This window comes from Trichoderma aggressivum (genome assembly GCF_033847375.1).
Source record: "Trichoderma aggressivum f. europaeum strain CBS 100526 chromosome Unknown scaffold_011, whole genome shotgun sequence".
NCBI lineage: Eukaryota > Fungi > Ascomycota > Sordariomycetes > Hypocreales > Hypocreaceae > Trichoderma > Trichoderma aggressivum.
In genome coordinates, this window is record NW_026946377.1 from 454,744 (window position 1) to 469,131 (window position 14,388).

The 14,388-nt window shown below is 53.7% G+C and overlaps 5 protein-coding genes across 5 annotated transcripts; 2 read left to right on the forward strand and 3 right to left on the reverse strand.

Annotated features, from left to right (window-relative positions):
* Positions 1–113: 113 nt before the first annotated feature.
* Positions 114–2,050, reverse strand: Triagg1_3774 (uncharacterized protein; the record flags this gene model as incomplete). The annotated part of the gene is made up of 3 exons (XM_062898103.1): positions 114–1,672; positions 1,745–1,861; positions 1,915–2,050. The coding sequence occupies 3 exons, from the start codon at positions 2,048–2,050 to the stop codon at positions 114–116; spliced, it is 1,812 nt and encodes a 603-aa protein (XP_062757277.1).
* A 3,149-nt stretch (positions 2,051–5,199) lies between these two features.
* On the forward strand, positions 5,200–6,393 carry Triagg1_3775 (uncharacterized protein; the record flags this gene model as incomplete). The annotated part of the gene is made up of 3 exons (XM_062898104.1): positions 5,200–5,869; positions 5,930–6,089; positions 6,288–6,393. The coding sequence occupies 3 exons, from the start codon at positions 5,200–5,202 to the stop codon at positions 6,391–6,393; spliced, it is 936 nt and encodes a 311-aa protein (XP_062757278.1).
* A 1,967-nt stretch (positions 6,394–8,360) lies between these two features.
* Triagg1_3776 (uncharacterized protein) lies at positions 8,361–8,964 on the forward strand (the record flags this gene model as incomplete). The annotated part of the gene is made up of 3 exons (XM_062898105.1): positions 8,361–8,607; positions 8,650–8,721; positions 8,834–8,964. 3 exons carry the CDS (start codon positions 8,361–8,363, stop codon positions 8,962–8,964), a joined length of 450 nt encoding a protein of 149 aa, XP_062757279.1.
* A 1,101-nt stretch (positions 8,965–10,065) lies between these two features.
* Triagg1_3777 (uncharacterized protein) lies at positions 10,066–12,419 on the reverse strand (the record flags this gene model as incomplete). Its single annotated transcript, XM_062898106.1, has 4 exons — positions 10,066–11,810; positions 11,877–12,004; positions 12,169–12,283; positions 12,350–12,419. The coding sequence occupies 4 exons, from the start codon at positions 12,417–12,419 to the stop codon at positions 10,066–10,068; spliced, it is 2,058 nt and encodes a 685-aa protein (XP_062757280.1).
* A 145-nt stretch (positions 12,420–12,564) lies between these two features.
* Positions 12,565–13,717, reverse strand: Triagg1_3778 (uncharacterized protein; the record flags this gene model as incomplete). Its single annotated transcript, XM_062898107.1, has 2 exons — positions 12,565–12,932; positions 13,228–13,717. 2 exons carry the CDS (start codon positions 13,715–13,717, stop codon positions 12,565–12,567), a joined length of 858 nt encoding a protein of 285 aa, XP_062757281.1.
* Positions 13,718–14,388: the final 671 nt, after the last annotated feature.

The following is a 14,388-nucleotide window of genomic DNA, read 5'->3' on the forward strand; positions in this document are numbered from 1 at the left end:
TTTCCCCCTCGAATCAAATCCCATACACAGCAAACTAGTTTCATTCCTAACCGTACCCAGGTATGTATGTATTACTATCAAGCCGTAACCGTACCCATTCTTCACCGCCGTCTTCATCGTGGCGCTAGCGGCGGTAGCGATCCAAACGGCCGAGGCTCATAATCGGGAGGAGACAAAATCGCCGCCAGCTGCCCCGTCCGGGGAGGGTTCCTGGGCACGGTAGGGGCTGGCTCGATCCTGGTCAGCCGAGTGGTGGGCAGCAGCCTCCGCGGCAGCTCGGCAACAGGAGCCGGTGCCAGCGGCGGTGCCATCATCGGTGCCGGCCCTGCTGATGGGCCCGGTACGGGCCAGTGGTGGACCTGGTCCATATTACCCGCCCCAGAGCCGCTGGCCGGCCGAGAGCTGCTCCCTGCCTCGGGCTGCGGCGGCGCCGACGCTGGTGCCTTTCCAGATCGCTTTGCTGATGCGGCCGCAGCGGTCGTAGTGGCTGCCTTCTGTGCTTCGTTGTATATCACCGTCAGCTCCTCCTTCACAGCTGCGGCCTCGTCGTCCGTGACGTTCCTCCAGTTGCACCTCGCGTGCTTCTTGGTGCAGCCCCGGCAGGCCGTCAAGTGCTTGACACATTGCAGACGGAGGCGCCGGCATCGGTCGCAAGGGGGAAAGATGATGTCTCCCTTGTTGAGTGTGTCCGTCTTTTGCAGCACAAGGGGCCGGTGCACTTCCGAGGCGGGGTCGCCGGGGAGCACCACTTGGCTGAGTGCTATGGTCGCAATCGACCTCGAGTTGGAGGCCGAAGCCTGGGCTGGCGCCGCAACAGGGGCCGGAGCCGGGACCGGAGCGGGGGCTGCCGTCTCCATCGTCGGATAGACATTTGCCGGGGGTGGGTGGTACGGCGGTGCTTCCAAAGCCGGCGGGGCCAGCGGGCCTTGATGGCCTTGATGGCCTTGATGGCCGGCAACGGGGGCGCCGTTGGGCGATCCGGGCTGTGCCTGGTAACCCGGAGGCGGGCCCTGAGGCGGGCTGTTTTGCATCGCGGCTATGGTGAACTGGTGGAGAAGGTCTGAATGGATATCGTACGGCTGGCCGTTGGGATTGGTAATGACGGGGCGCGGTGGCTGATTGATGGCCTGAAAGCTGGAGCTGGAACCGGAGCTGGAACCGGAGCCGGAGGCTGAGCTGGAACTGGGCCCGACTTCAAGGAACTGCTGCCGTCGGGCAACATCACGGGTACGGAGCTCAAGCCTCTGGTGGAGAACGCGAGCCCTGGCCGCGAGCTCGTCCGCCTTTCTGTGCAGGTACGAGGCTCTTCGCTCGAGAATCTCGAGCGTCGCCAGCTCGGCCGCCTCGTCTTCCTCAAAGGTGTGTTCCAACGGGAACCTATCCAGTGCTCCAGAAGATATCAGGCGCCAATCATCCTCTATAATCTCAGCCTGCACTCCGTTATACACGAAGCGACAACATCGTGAACCATTGGGTTGTGGAATCACGGTGAAGGCTTCTGGATTCGTCTTGGCAAATGTGACAATCTCCAGCCAGGTGATTTGATGATAAATATTCGCCGAGATGATCTTGATTGGGCCTTCAAAGAACCTTTCGAGGCCGCGGAGGAACCGGGGACCCGTCAGTTTGGCCCCGAGATTCGCTGCCATGCTTTCCTTCCGGTCCAAAACACCTACATATTCAATCAAATCAGCGTTGCATCTTTACCATTCTACAAAGCCATCAAGGAGCCATGCAAACCTACCTTCATACTCGCCCATGAGGTAGATGATATCGTTAAAGGTATCGACATCGCCTGGCAAAAAGGACAGCAGCGGGGCGTCGGGCCTTGTCACAAAGTTGACGATGGACTCGGGGGCCACTGAATTACACTTAGCATTGCAATGGCAATTAAGGGGAATGACAACAATATACTTGAAGCCAGAGAGGGCGATGCCTGCATGCGGCCGGGTTCGTGAAAGCCGGCCTGGCGGTGATGGGCGGGATAACTGCCGTCATCCCCAAGGTCTCGTTTCCGTTTGTGGGGTTCGTGCTCCGGAGCATGTGCCATGGCGGTTATCACTGCCTCGGGCCTTGGCGGAGAGCGGTTACGGAATGGGCGGAGAGAGCGGAGATCTGGGGCAAAGAGAGGCCGACAGACAAGCAGGGAGAGAATAATCAGGCAAAAAGCACAAGCCCAATGAACAACTGCGTGATTGCCGTGTGGTCGTGCAAGGGGGTGATGGTGATGGTGATGTTGATGTTGATGGGTAAAGAAAACCCAAGGGGGGCAGAACGAAAGGGCCCTCAAAACAAAACGCCGGTATGCGCCTTGGTACGGCCAATGGATCAAACAAGAATGGGATGAGCAAATCGAGAGGGGGGGAGGGCGGAATTGTCTGGGTTATTGTAGGAAAGGAAAAGGGAAGAAATCCTTGACAAGGTCCAAGGCCATCATATGCGGCCTGGCAGCAGCTTGTCGGATGGGATTGCCCGCTCGTCCAGATGACTGTGGGTCTATCGACGGGCGGCAGCTAGGGGAGGGGGCGTCCGTTGAGAAAAAAAAGAAAGAGAGAAAGAAAGAAAGAAACAGGACGGGTTGCTTTTGAACAATGGGCCAGAGGTAGCGGTCGCGGTAGTATGCGCGAGCTAGGAATAGCTTCATCAGGAAGGATTATTCGTACATGCCCGGTGTATCGTCTGTACTATACAGGTACACCTTACATACGAGCACGGGCATATACACAAGTATGTGTGCGTACAAGAAGAGGTCGGCCTGAAGTGCGTGTAGTGGCTAGCTATGGGTGTGCATCATCTAGGTAGTACAGACCAGTCTGCAGGTCGGTAAACTCGTCTTGTATGGAGTACAAGCGGGATACCATGCTAGTAGGTGCCTGGGTAAGAGGTGTACAAGTGTGAAGCACGCAGTGCAACATGTACGAGCATGTACATGTATGTTTCGACAAAAGGGTCCAAGTACAAGCAGGCGGCAGCAAGGGGGGTGGCATTAACCACAAAGAGGATAACAATGTCGAGCAAGGGAGACGGTCAATGTGGCTTGCAGGTTGGCCAAGACAAGAAGACGGGAGGCAAGAAGATGCACAGCGACTTGCATTGACATTGACGCAGATTACAGTAGAGCAAGAGAAGATGGGCGGGGAAGGAAGCGTTCCGAAAGCCAGCCCTTGATGGCTGTTTAATCAAACTCGTGATGCCGATGCCATCGTTCAGACGATGATGGATGGAGCGGCAGCAAGGCCCTACTTCTGGTCATCTTTGGTGTCAGAAGGAAGAAAGAACCCTCCGTAATCAGCAACGGAGAGGCGGGAGGGCCATGAAGGGGAAAAAATAGAAATAAAAAAAACTTCCCGGGCGGAAAGAAGAGGAGAGGGGAAGGGGTGAAAGGGGGGGGGGGATAATGACCTGTCTCATCGCGATGGCTAGAGCATGGCAAAAGGCAAGACATGGCAAAAAGTAGGGCGCGGCAGGGCAGCGGCGTGGTGTACGGAGTAGCAGCACGATTGACAGGGTCTGGGCAGGGCCTAGCAGGGGTGGGCTTCGATTGGAGAGGACAGCAGCTCGGACGAAGATGGAGGTCGAGGTGCTTGTCAGTATCCAGCATGAAGCTAATGGAGAGGCGAACGATTCTTGAGAGCGAGAAGCGAGCGACCTGGGCATTGGCCGATTGATGTTGCGCTTAGGCACGGGCAGACCCAAGCCGTCCCAAGCCGTCGAGGTCCCTGGGGTCAGAGACAAGCGACGAACAATGCCTGAACAGATGAGAGACAAAGGCATGGGTTCGAGCTTGTGCTCGAATGGTCGAATGGCATAAGTATCATCGCAGTTGGAAACCCCAAATCAGCGACGAGACCAGAGAGAGATTGAGCCCTGCGGCCGGGCCCTGGTTCCGTGTCCAAGACAAGCGAGTGCCATTGGCACAACACCGCTGTCAAGTAAGTTTTACCGGATGCACACTCGCTTATTGTGTCATCGCTTGCCTCCTTGTTTGTACTTCGGCGTTGTTGTTGTTGTTTTTTTTCGATTCTTTTTTTACCTCTCTTTGATTTTGCCCTTTGATTTCTCTCCTTCTTTTAGCTGGTGGTGTGTGTGTGTGTGTGTGTGTGTGTGTGTGTGTGTCTGGTGCCTGGAAGAAATCATGTGTAAGAAACGAACCAAGCACCGGCCGGGCTTCTCACGCTCCGTTGCATACGCCAAGGCATAGGGACTGTAATAGGGGGTGCATTGCGCGCAACTTGTCACATATTCGCTTCCTTGTAGATACCTGGTAGCAGCTCCGTAGGCGGCGCTGGACCATGGCGACGCCAAACGCCACCAACCAGCGGTCGAGTTCTTGTTTGCTCGCAGCATGTGCTCGTACCCAAGCAGCCATGGAACGGACGGAGCAACTGCTGCTCCGCCATCGATTCGAGGTCCGGACGGCCAAGGTAACCCAAAGCCTTAACGTTAAGTGCCGGCTAGAGCATGGCGAGAAATGATCGCCAAGCGGACCGGGCGGCCCTGCTGTGCCCCCAGAGTTCCAGTAGATTTCCGCAAAGTGGGCGCGTTGCGGCAATCCATCCTGTTCCCTGCCTGCAAGTCAGCGAGACCCTCAACTCAAGCTAACGGCAGCAGCAGCAGAGATTGAAACCAAATACTAGTACCCAGGACAGCTCGGCGTGCTAGTCGTGAGACTAGCTAGTAGCTCAGGTTCAGGTCGAGCCAGGTCAAGCCAGGTCAAGCACGGCCAGGCCCGCAGTTGACGACGACCAAGTGCTAATGTACGAGCATTGCATTTGGTTGGTACAAGCACGCGACTAGTGCAGACCAGAGACCAGACCTGAGTCTGAGTCGAAGCTATTGCGACCCAAAGCCAAGGTGTGTGTATGTGCGTGTGAGTGAGAGTCAAGGTGTGTTTGATTGTGACGTGTGCGTGTGTTTTTGTCGTTGGCATCGCCTATTACCGTATGCAATGCAATGGCAAGGAGGCGACGGCCGTGTGGCAGCAGCGGGCAGCTTCGCCTAGGCAGCCATAGGACCTTTGTTGATCCTCGTGTAACAAACATGTCGAGGGCCGAGTTGGAGGCCGACAACTGGCAAAACGCCCGAAGAGACACCATCCCATGGTCGTCCGTGAATGCAAAAAAAAAAGAACGGGACACTCCATACCATACGAGCAGCAGCCGGTTGGTAGTCTATTCCGCGTCGTCAGCATGCCCACATATGATATGCCCTCCCAGTCCTCGTACAATAGGCCGTCCGGTGCAAGAACTCGTAATAGTTGACTGGCAATGCAATGCGATGCGCGCCGTGGTGGTGTATGCATATCTGCCCACTGGTGCAATTGCCATGCATCAGAAGCAAGCAAATCGCGTGTCAAGTCGAGTGAGTGAGCAGACAGGGAGCCCAAGTCAAGAGCCCAACGCGGACAGATGTCGATTGGCCGCTGCACTGCCGATAGCCAGCGAACCGGCTGCATGTCGACTCCATCCCGGTCTCAGCATCTCTCCCGGCTCAGTCGACCATCTGCCGCTTTTCTTTCATCCAGCCCTTGTTGTTGGAGAGGCTCCAAGCCGTCTCCCGGGGTTCACCACAGCGGATTCGTACCCCCCCCCCTCCCCTCCTCTCCCCCTCTCCGTCTTCTTGTTCCTCTTCTCCTCCTCGCCTGGCCTGGAATCCCCTCGAAAGACGCTCTCTCTCTCGCACACGCCCTCTCCATCTTGCTCGGATGCCAGCCGTATCGCTGGATTCTCGTCGCCCAATCTGGTCCGCCACTTGTACTCCGCAGATCGTTGGGTTCCGCACCGCTGCAGCAGAGGGAATTCCGAAGGCTCGCTTGTGAGCATGGAGAGGAGAGAGAGGAAACCGGAATCCATGGGCCGACTCGATACCCGTATGTACTTACGAGCACTTTGCTGCCAGAGAGGGGGGTTTTTGGTAATCTGCTCCGTAGAGGATGGAGATGGAGACGGTAAATGCAGGCGAGGAACGACGGCGGACAAATGGCAGACGTGTGATTTGCCTGTTGAATTCGACAACTGCACGACTACGGTGGATGATGATGCAGCCAGTGGCACAAGTTCAGTTGAGTCCAGTTCTACGGAGTACAAGAGGTACATACTCGTACCCCGTAGGCTACATGTTCAGGCCTAAATACATCCACTGGTCCAAGCTTTCCATTGTTGTCCTGTGCTCGTTCTTGCCTTCCAAGACGTGCCTTGCCTGGTAACTTCCCAGCCTAGGTATACCTAGTAGTACATTTCTAGGTAGTGCTAATGTACCCAGTACGGAGTACACACATGTACACGTAGATACCAGGTACTGCACCCAGGCCGGGATGCGGCTCTGACGGAGAAGGAAGGTTGTGCGGCCGCGGCTTCTGCAGCTTCCAGGTTGTCAACCGACACTCTGGCGTAAGCTGCGGCTTAGCAAGGAATGGGGATGGATGGGATGGAGGAGGGCGGAATGGAAAGGAAAGGAAACCCCCTTTTACTTGCTCTCTTTCGGTCCCTTGGAATTGGCTTTGGCTGAATGTCTCAGCAGGGGGAGAAAGCGGCAACTTGCCGCATGTCTTGGAGGTACTAACCTTAGGTAGGTACTCAGGTACTTCTGGAGGTTGTGATGTGAAGTATTACCTACTGCCTCTGACCTTACCTGTAATACCAGGTAATAACCTGCTCTGGGCGGTAACCAGATGGAGTAGATGCTGCAGTAATGCGACAGTACTAGGTACTAACCTACTCATACATCTCTAGCCGGGCAGTCATCTGGAGTAGCTTTACTGTGCTGTGCGAGTACAAGGATCTCATCATGGATGCCCAGGTGGTTTATTTTGTCGACTTGCTTTGTCACTCGTGCTAACTTGATCCATATGTCACCCAGCTATGTGCTCTGATGCCGTTGACGGCCAGCGATTCCTACGAGTACGAGTACTACTACCTATAGGTACTATAATACACTGTAGGAGCTGGCCACACACATCTCAGCATATCCCGGATGGCCTAGCTGCAGAAGCTCGACTCTGAATCACGCCACAACACCACGAGGTAGCAACCGGCAAGTTCTCCCACATGCCATTCCATCATGGAGGTTCTTACATCAGTCATTTGGTAATCATACTCCAAGTTACGGGACGAGTCCAGTCCTCACAGCAGTACCTACTCGGATTACTCCGACGTCCGTTTACGGCGCACACACACGCACACACACACATACGCACACGCACACGTACCACTTCCACTCTGAGTGGGTGACGGACAGACTGAGGTCCCATGTACGAGTAGATGTGCAAGTAGGTACTAGGTAGTAGGTCAAGCAACGATGAGAGAGCATGCACAGCCGACGTGGAACGGAACTAGGTACTGACTGGGTTGGAGCAAGATGCTGGTCGTCCGGAAGCTTTTCTGCAACAACTTTATCGGAAGATAGCCACCACCCCTACTCTAATGCGACAACCCATGGTTTACCGACGAGAGAGATTTTTCATCAATCATTGGTTATCGCTCCTTGTCAGTCAACCAGGCTCCTCGGAGAACCTGGTTTGCCGCCCGATTCCATGTCAGTACGTACAGGCATCCATACACTGGCCAGGGTAGCTGGCGGCACCTATGACTGCTTTCAATGCAGAGTTAATTGAGCAACTTCCTATTGCCGCTCCTTGCATCGCTCGTGCTTCACCTACTGTAGGCGACTGCTAATAATACCTAGCCGATGCTACGTGTTTCGACCGGCTTGCACCTCAGAAGCACAGAGGAGCAGAAATGGAACAGGCCCGGCCGAACCAAAGTGGAATGCCCGGTGCAGTAACTACAAGTATGTAGTAAGTTGAGCGGGCACCCGGGATATACTAATCCTTGACGTGAGCTGCTTCATGTCTCTGCGATGCTTATAATCGACCGAGGACTACCTAGGTAAGGTTAGGGATGGACATGGAGCTGTCCGTATAAGTGCCTTGTAACATGTACACACAGCTCCGCCCGTGACTACTACTAGGTAGGTACCAGTAGCCAGATGGCCTTTTGTTGCCAAGAAAGAACAAGCAGACAAGGGTAAACATTTCCATGTGTCGAAACAGATTTCTCATCGAAACTGCATCCTTTGGTGTTGTGCTGTACTGTGTTTAATGGAATGGAATTGAATAAAAAACAGCTTCAGTTAGCGGCCTGTCCCGCCTAGTCCCAATCGGGCACTGCCCCTCCGCCCCCTCGCTCCCCACCTCTGCCTTTGCCAAAATCCCAGCCATCATGTAGCATCAAACGCACCGCAAGCTTCATACTCGTACCTCTAGCAAAAAGCTCGACCAATCCGTTTCCCCCCCTGTCGCCCCCGGCAAAAAAAAAAAAAACAACGCACACGAGCAGGCAAGCCAATGCGCAGCAGCCATCATGTCCGATAGACCTTCGCACAGAGGCGGCCGCGGCGGTGACCGAGGCAACTATCGAGGCCGCGGAGGAGCAGCCGGTGGTGGCCGTGGAGGCGCTTCCGCCGCCCAGGGCGAGAGGCCCAAGAAGGAGAACATTTTGGACCTGGCCAAGTACATAGATAAGGAGATTACCGTCAAATTCAACGGCGGCCGCGAAGGTAAAGAAGAAGAAGAAGAAGAAGAAGCGCGACGGAATGGACTCAAGTCAGGTGGACCGGCTGGCTGACTTTTTGTGTCAATGAATCAAACAGTCCGTGGTACTCTCAAAGGCTACGATGCCCTCATGAACCTCGTCCTTGACGAAGTGCAGGAAACCCTCCGAGGTCAGTAATTCTGCCTGGCCCATCCTTGCAACAGTTGTTCACCACGGAGCAACAACTTGCTGCCATTCTTCTTGACCATAGCTTTGTAACTAACCCAACCGCTCTCCAACAGACGAAGAAGGCAACGAGTCATCCCGGCCCCTTGGCCTCGTCGTCGTCCGCGGCACACTCCTCGTCCTCATCAGCCCCGCTGACGGCAGCGAAGAAATCGCCAATCCCTTTGCTCAGCCCGAAGAGGATTAAGAAGAAGAAGAAAAAGGAACTAGAATGGCCCCGCCGCCGTCAAAAGAGCAAAAGGAGGATGAAGAACAAAAACAGCGATATGCAACTTTTGAAAACGACGACTGGGCAAGAAAAAAAACCGACATGAATGAAGGGGGAGAAAAAATACACAAGTCACAATATCAAAAAGAGGGTCGGCTTCTATTAGATACCCCGTCCGCGCGAAGATGGGAAAAAACAAAACATAAACTTGGGAGACAGCAATCGCTATGGCGCATACGACTGGGCTGGCTGGTGATAGAATTCGGATATGGGGCAAGGACTCCCCATCGCCAGAGGAGAGGGAACGCAGGGGAGAGACGTGTACATCAGTACCTATATGGAACTGAGATTACGATAGTCTCGGGCTGGAGGCACCTTTTCGAGGCTTCGAGAGAATATGGCAACCTGAGCAAAGGGGAAACCATGACATGTTTGGCACATCTCGATACGACTATGGGAGGGGTCAGCATCTGTGCGGCTTCTTCATCTTACGACTCGATTAGTTCTCCTAGGATATGAGCAGTACCGCACATATAAGCTGACCGCTGCCAACTGATATCCACCCCCTGTGTGTCCCTGCCTCGAGCCTCCGTGTAACGAGGTGCAGCGTATTGTGCATAGTAAGTGTAAATTGATTGACAGTAAGTATATAGCTTTTTTTGGTGTTATGTATCTGTGGACAAGCCCTCTCCGGTTCTTCTCTCCCTCTGTCCTCCATATTCCCCTTCATCTTGCATCTTGCATCTTGCATCTTGCGTCTTGCACTCTTGTATTTCTTTCGTCTATCCAGCCGCCCATCCTTTCTCACATTATCCAGGAAAAACATAACGTTTCAGAATCCTTCAGCGTCAGCAAAAGCTGCTTTGCAACATTGTTGTAATCCATTTCTTTTTCTGTCGCAAATTCTCATCGACTCGTTTGCCATGGTCTCTCGCAGAGCAGCCGCGTCCTGGCCTTGTCTTTGGTCTTGGTTCAGCTCATCGTAGCAGCAGGGCTCCCCGCCGGACACCGTCAATGGTTTGCTCGCATCAACCCCCCTGTCCGTCTCTTCTCTTATGCGCCGCGGCTGGGCTCCATCTCCTAAAAGTTCCTACTCGGCTTGGCCGCCTTTATCAACTCGTTGAAGGCATTGACCAGTTGCTTCTTGAGCTCCTTGTAGCTGACAACAAAGCTGGTCTGTTCATCTCTGCTGGTCAGGCAGATTCTCTCGTCAACGCCGGCATCGAGCTTGTTGAGGCAGCGTATCATGTGTCCAATGTCCATGACGGGGTTTCCGTTGCTGTCCACCTGGTGGAAGACGTAGTCTCTGAAGAGCTTCAGCATGTATCGCTCTCCGTTTTCCGACCAGGCTCGGTCGCCTTCAAACTCTTGTCGCTCATTGACGGTGCCGAGCTTCATCATGAGCCTGGCGATTCTTCCGTTTTCTAGTTCACGAAATAGCTCAGAGTTGAGAGCATCCGCCCTGTGCTGGCTCTGGTCAAAGGCCGCTACAATATGGGTCGCTATCCCTTGAATGAACTCGTCAATCGACTTGTGTGCCGGGGCCGGGGTTGGCGTCAGCAACCACGTAATGGTATCCCTCATTTCTGCAGAATATGTCCTGCTCATCTGCTCCATGGCCGCATTCAGGTTGGTGAGCTGCAAGGGGAGGGTGCCGGTGGCAAGGCAAAGTAAAGTACGGCCGAAATGCAGCAAGTCTTCTTGTTGCAGTTCTTGGACAGGCCGTCTAACGTCAAAGTGAACTACATCCAGTACGGAACACGCGTTGAGGCGAATTCGGTTCTTATCCGTCAAGATAATCTTGCTAACGTCCACACAGCGCGCTGCTAGGTTGTTGTCATGTATCGACTTGAGGGCCGTGGCAATCTGGGAAATGTACCCCCAGAGAACCTGTTCGGTAATGGGCGGCTTTGGCTGGAATCGGCCGCCTGCCGCCACCGTTGGCGTGAGATGTGCCTCGGCCAGCGTCTTGGATAGCGGGTGGTAGTCCTGCACAAAGATGAGGGAACTGTCTCCGAAAGCCCTTGTAGTGAAGGCATCGTGGATGCTGACAACGTTGGCATTGTCAATCCGCTTCCACTCCTTTACGGATCGAATGGCATGCTCATTGGTCAGTCGAAAGCCTTCCAGTCTCCGCAGACAATAAAGATTGCCATTCTTGGACGAGGTGGCTTTGTACACCCAGCTGGGGTATCCAAATATGTTTGCGTTTTTGCGATGGGTCGTATCTAGAGCGACCAAGGAGTGGTAGTTCTCCAGCTGTGGCAGCTGGGAATTAGGCATTATTTGAAGGGCCGCTTCCGACTTCTTCTGCATTTCCTCCCTCAGCTTCTCCGGTAGGAAGAACTCGTGGCTGAGGCGATGGTATGGCATCAGATCTTCTCGGTATGGCCCGATTGGGGCGTAAAGATGATGTTGCAATGGTTGTAATGGGGCAGCAAAAGCGTTTTGGGGTTGAAAGTATGTAGACTGAGCTCCAGCCATGGCATTATGTTCTTCAGCATAGGGGTTGAATGGCGTCGTGGCCATGTTTTGGCTTTGCATCCCAAATGGATCGTATGTGACGGCTCCATCTTGCGAGGTCCCATTTGTTGATACAGCCTTCGCCACCCTCGTTAGTGGGATTGAAATCGGAATTGGAATCGGGATCAGATGAGGTCCTGCGGGGACAAGGGGGGGAGGAGATGGGTGAGGAGGAGTAGGGTGATCTAGGAGAGGAGATCGTACAGAGGAAGAGCTGAGATCGAAGCTGGGCGTGAATTCCCGTATGGAAGCTGGGTTAAACATGGGCGCCTCGGTATCTGGTAAAGTAGATGGCGTGGCGGCTACAAATCAGATGCAGTTAGCACCCAAGAAATCAAGTCTTGGAATTGGCAATGGTTCGAACTTACCACCTAGGCCACGCGGAGTGAAGGATGGGGCGGTGACAGCTTGTGAGGAAAATGTAGGCTTCTTATTGATAGGTTGTAGGAGTGAGGGCGTAAAGGATGGCGACTCGACGTTGAGCGCTTTTTTCGAGCTATAACGAGTAGCAGGGTCAGCGACAGCCGTGTAATATGAGCCAGGAACCGGGGGAGCATGTGTGCGCGTGTGTGTATAGCATCGGCGGAGATGGGAGGGAAGAAGCCGGTCTCGTTGCTCTTCTATCTGGTATATGGGATGGGGAATCAGATCAACACCTACTTGTCTTGCTGGGGCGAATTCCCCTTGGTTTGGTCGTGCGAAAAGGAACACCCTTGGTCCTCATAGCGACAATGGCCGTAGATGAGAACATTTCTGCAGAGCGTCTCCTTGTTTTCTGTTCACGGTCAGCCTGGTCTGGTCTGGTCTGGGAATCGGTTCATGATATGCTGCTGAAACCCACCTCGTGTTTTGGGCCTTGGGGAGCCGACCTGGCGCCGCATCTCGGCAGTTTGATATCGCGACGTCGCCATGGTGGTCAATTGTGTTTCTCGAAAAGAGTGCCGTCCCCTAGGCCGGATCTACGACTTCTGGAGGCGGGATCAGCTTATGATTTGGGCGTCGGAAAGAGCACGGCAAGGAAGAGCAAGCACAGGTCGGCGACGGAATCAGATGTGGTTAGTCGAGTTGCAGGAGAGGAAGAAACAGAGACGGCAGAGCCAGATGACGGTGAAGGAGGAGCAAGGAAGAGCAAGGAAGAGCAAGGACGAGGGGACGGAGACGGAGACGGGACAAGGAGGAGAGGAAGCACGACTTGTGGTGGCTTGGGTTTGGTTGTTTATCAACATACTGGATGGCAACAATCGTCTCCCATGGCTCAATTGATAGGGGCGGCGTCGCGCCCATGGACGAAGAAGAAGACAGGCTCGAGCCCGGCCAAGGCAAAAAAGTATGAGCACGAGAGTTGGTGACGAGCAGCCGCGCCTCGTCGCCGCTGATCGGGTTGGTGTCTTTGGAGGAGTGGGGAGACGCCGCCCATCTCGAGACTATGGTGGAAGCCAGATGCGGGTGCTAGCCGACGTTGAGCCGAGATAGGAGCCCAAGGCGGTACTACCTTAGTACTGTGCATGTACCTGAGTCTACCACAGAGCGTACAATACCTGGGCGATGGCAGTCCATCCAATGAGAATTCACAATAAGAGGCGGACAGAGAGTTGAGACTGAATAACTTCCAAGGTACCTAAGGATTAGAAGGTATGTGGCATCTATAATACAGGCACTAAGAATCTCGCTCTACCCTTGATAACGGCTTTGAAAAATACAGAGTGCCATTCAACGGACTCGAATTATACGGCTCTGTTTCCGCAAATCCTTCAGACTTGTACAGGCTGATGGCGGCAGTCATCTTTGACAGTGTGTCGAGCAGCATCTCGTCATAGCCCGCGGCTTGGGCACATCTCACTGCCTCTACTAGCAAAGTCCTGGCTACTTGTCTCCCACGGGCCTCCGGATACACAAAAAGTCGTTTGAGTTCGCAGTAGCGTAGCCCTGCAGGTCGCGATTCAAGATAGACAGACTCAAAGCCTATAGGCCTCAGAGCAATGCAGCCGAGAACCGTGTCTGTTGTGGCATCCACGGCGAGGAGAAGGGCCCCGGTGGGCGCTGCATATTTTCCGGGCAGCCCGTTTAGCTCGGCAGTGTAATTCTGGTGAGTCAAATCTTCGTCAAGCCATGCAGTGTACTCTTTAAAGCATTCGACTACCGCTGCGAGATCTAACGAGGAAGAGGCCTGGCGAACAAGAACGGACGAGGCGGTAGGTTGTGTTGCCATGATATCGTGTGTCAAGCTACAGGGTAGGAGGTAGGTAGGTGGCCTGGTGTATTGGATGACAAAAATTGAGTCAACGCCTTGTCAAGGTAAAAGAAGACTGGAGAACTGGGCGGCCAATTTACTTTTCAACACATAAATATCAGGGTCGCCAAATTATAAATAAACGGGTGCGATGAATATAAAGTGCAAATCTCAAGTGACGCATATAATACATTTGCCGGTACCGGAGTCTTGTAGGATCGAATTCCTTACCACGGGTGCTACGGTACTACTAGGTGCCTTTTAATAGCGGCGCAATACTTTAGTACTGTAAGGTATTGGCTTGTCTTGCACATGATTCAGTACTAGGTACTTCCACACTCTTGGTTGCGGTTGACTCCAGAACAACCTAGCAACCAGGCAAGGTTGACGCAAGGTGTATTGCTGATACTTGCAGAATCTAATTTTTCTGCCGATTAATGTAAAAACTTATTATTCAGCCACGGAGATTATAAAATGGAAGCCTTTCTCACACAAGCGCCAACGTGCTTATCGATCAATTTAGAGGCTCGGGAGAGCTTTAGGCTGTTGGGCTCCGCTATAGCGATGAGGTAATGCTGCTGCTTTTGACGCAGGCACCACCTTGATAAGCCGACTGGAGCCCGCTATTATGACACTGCGACGACAGCTCC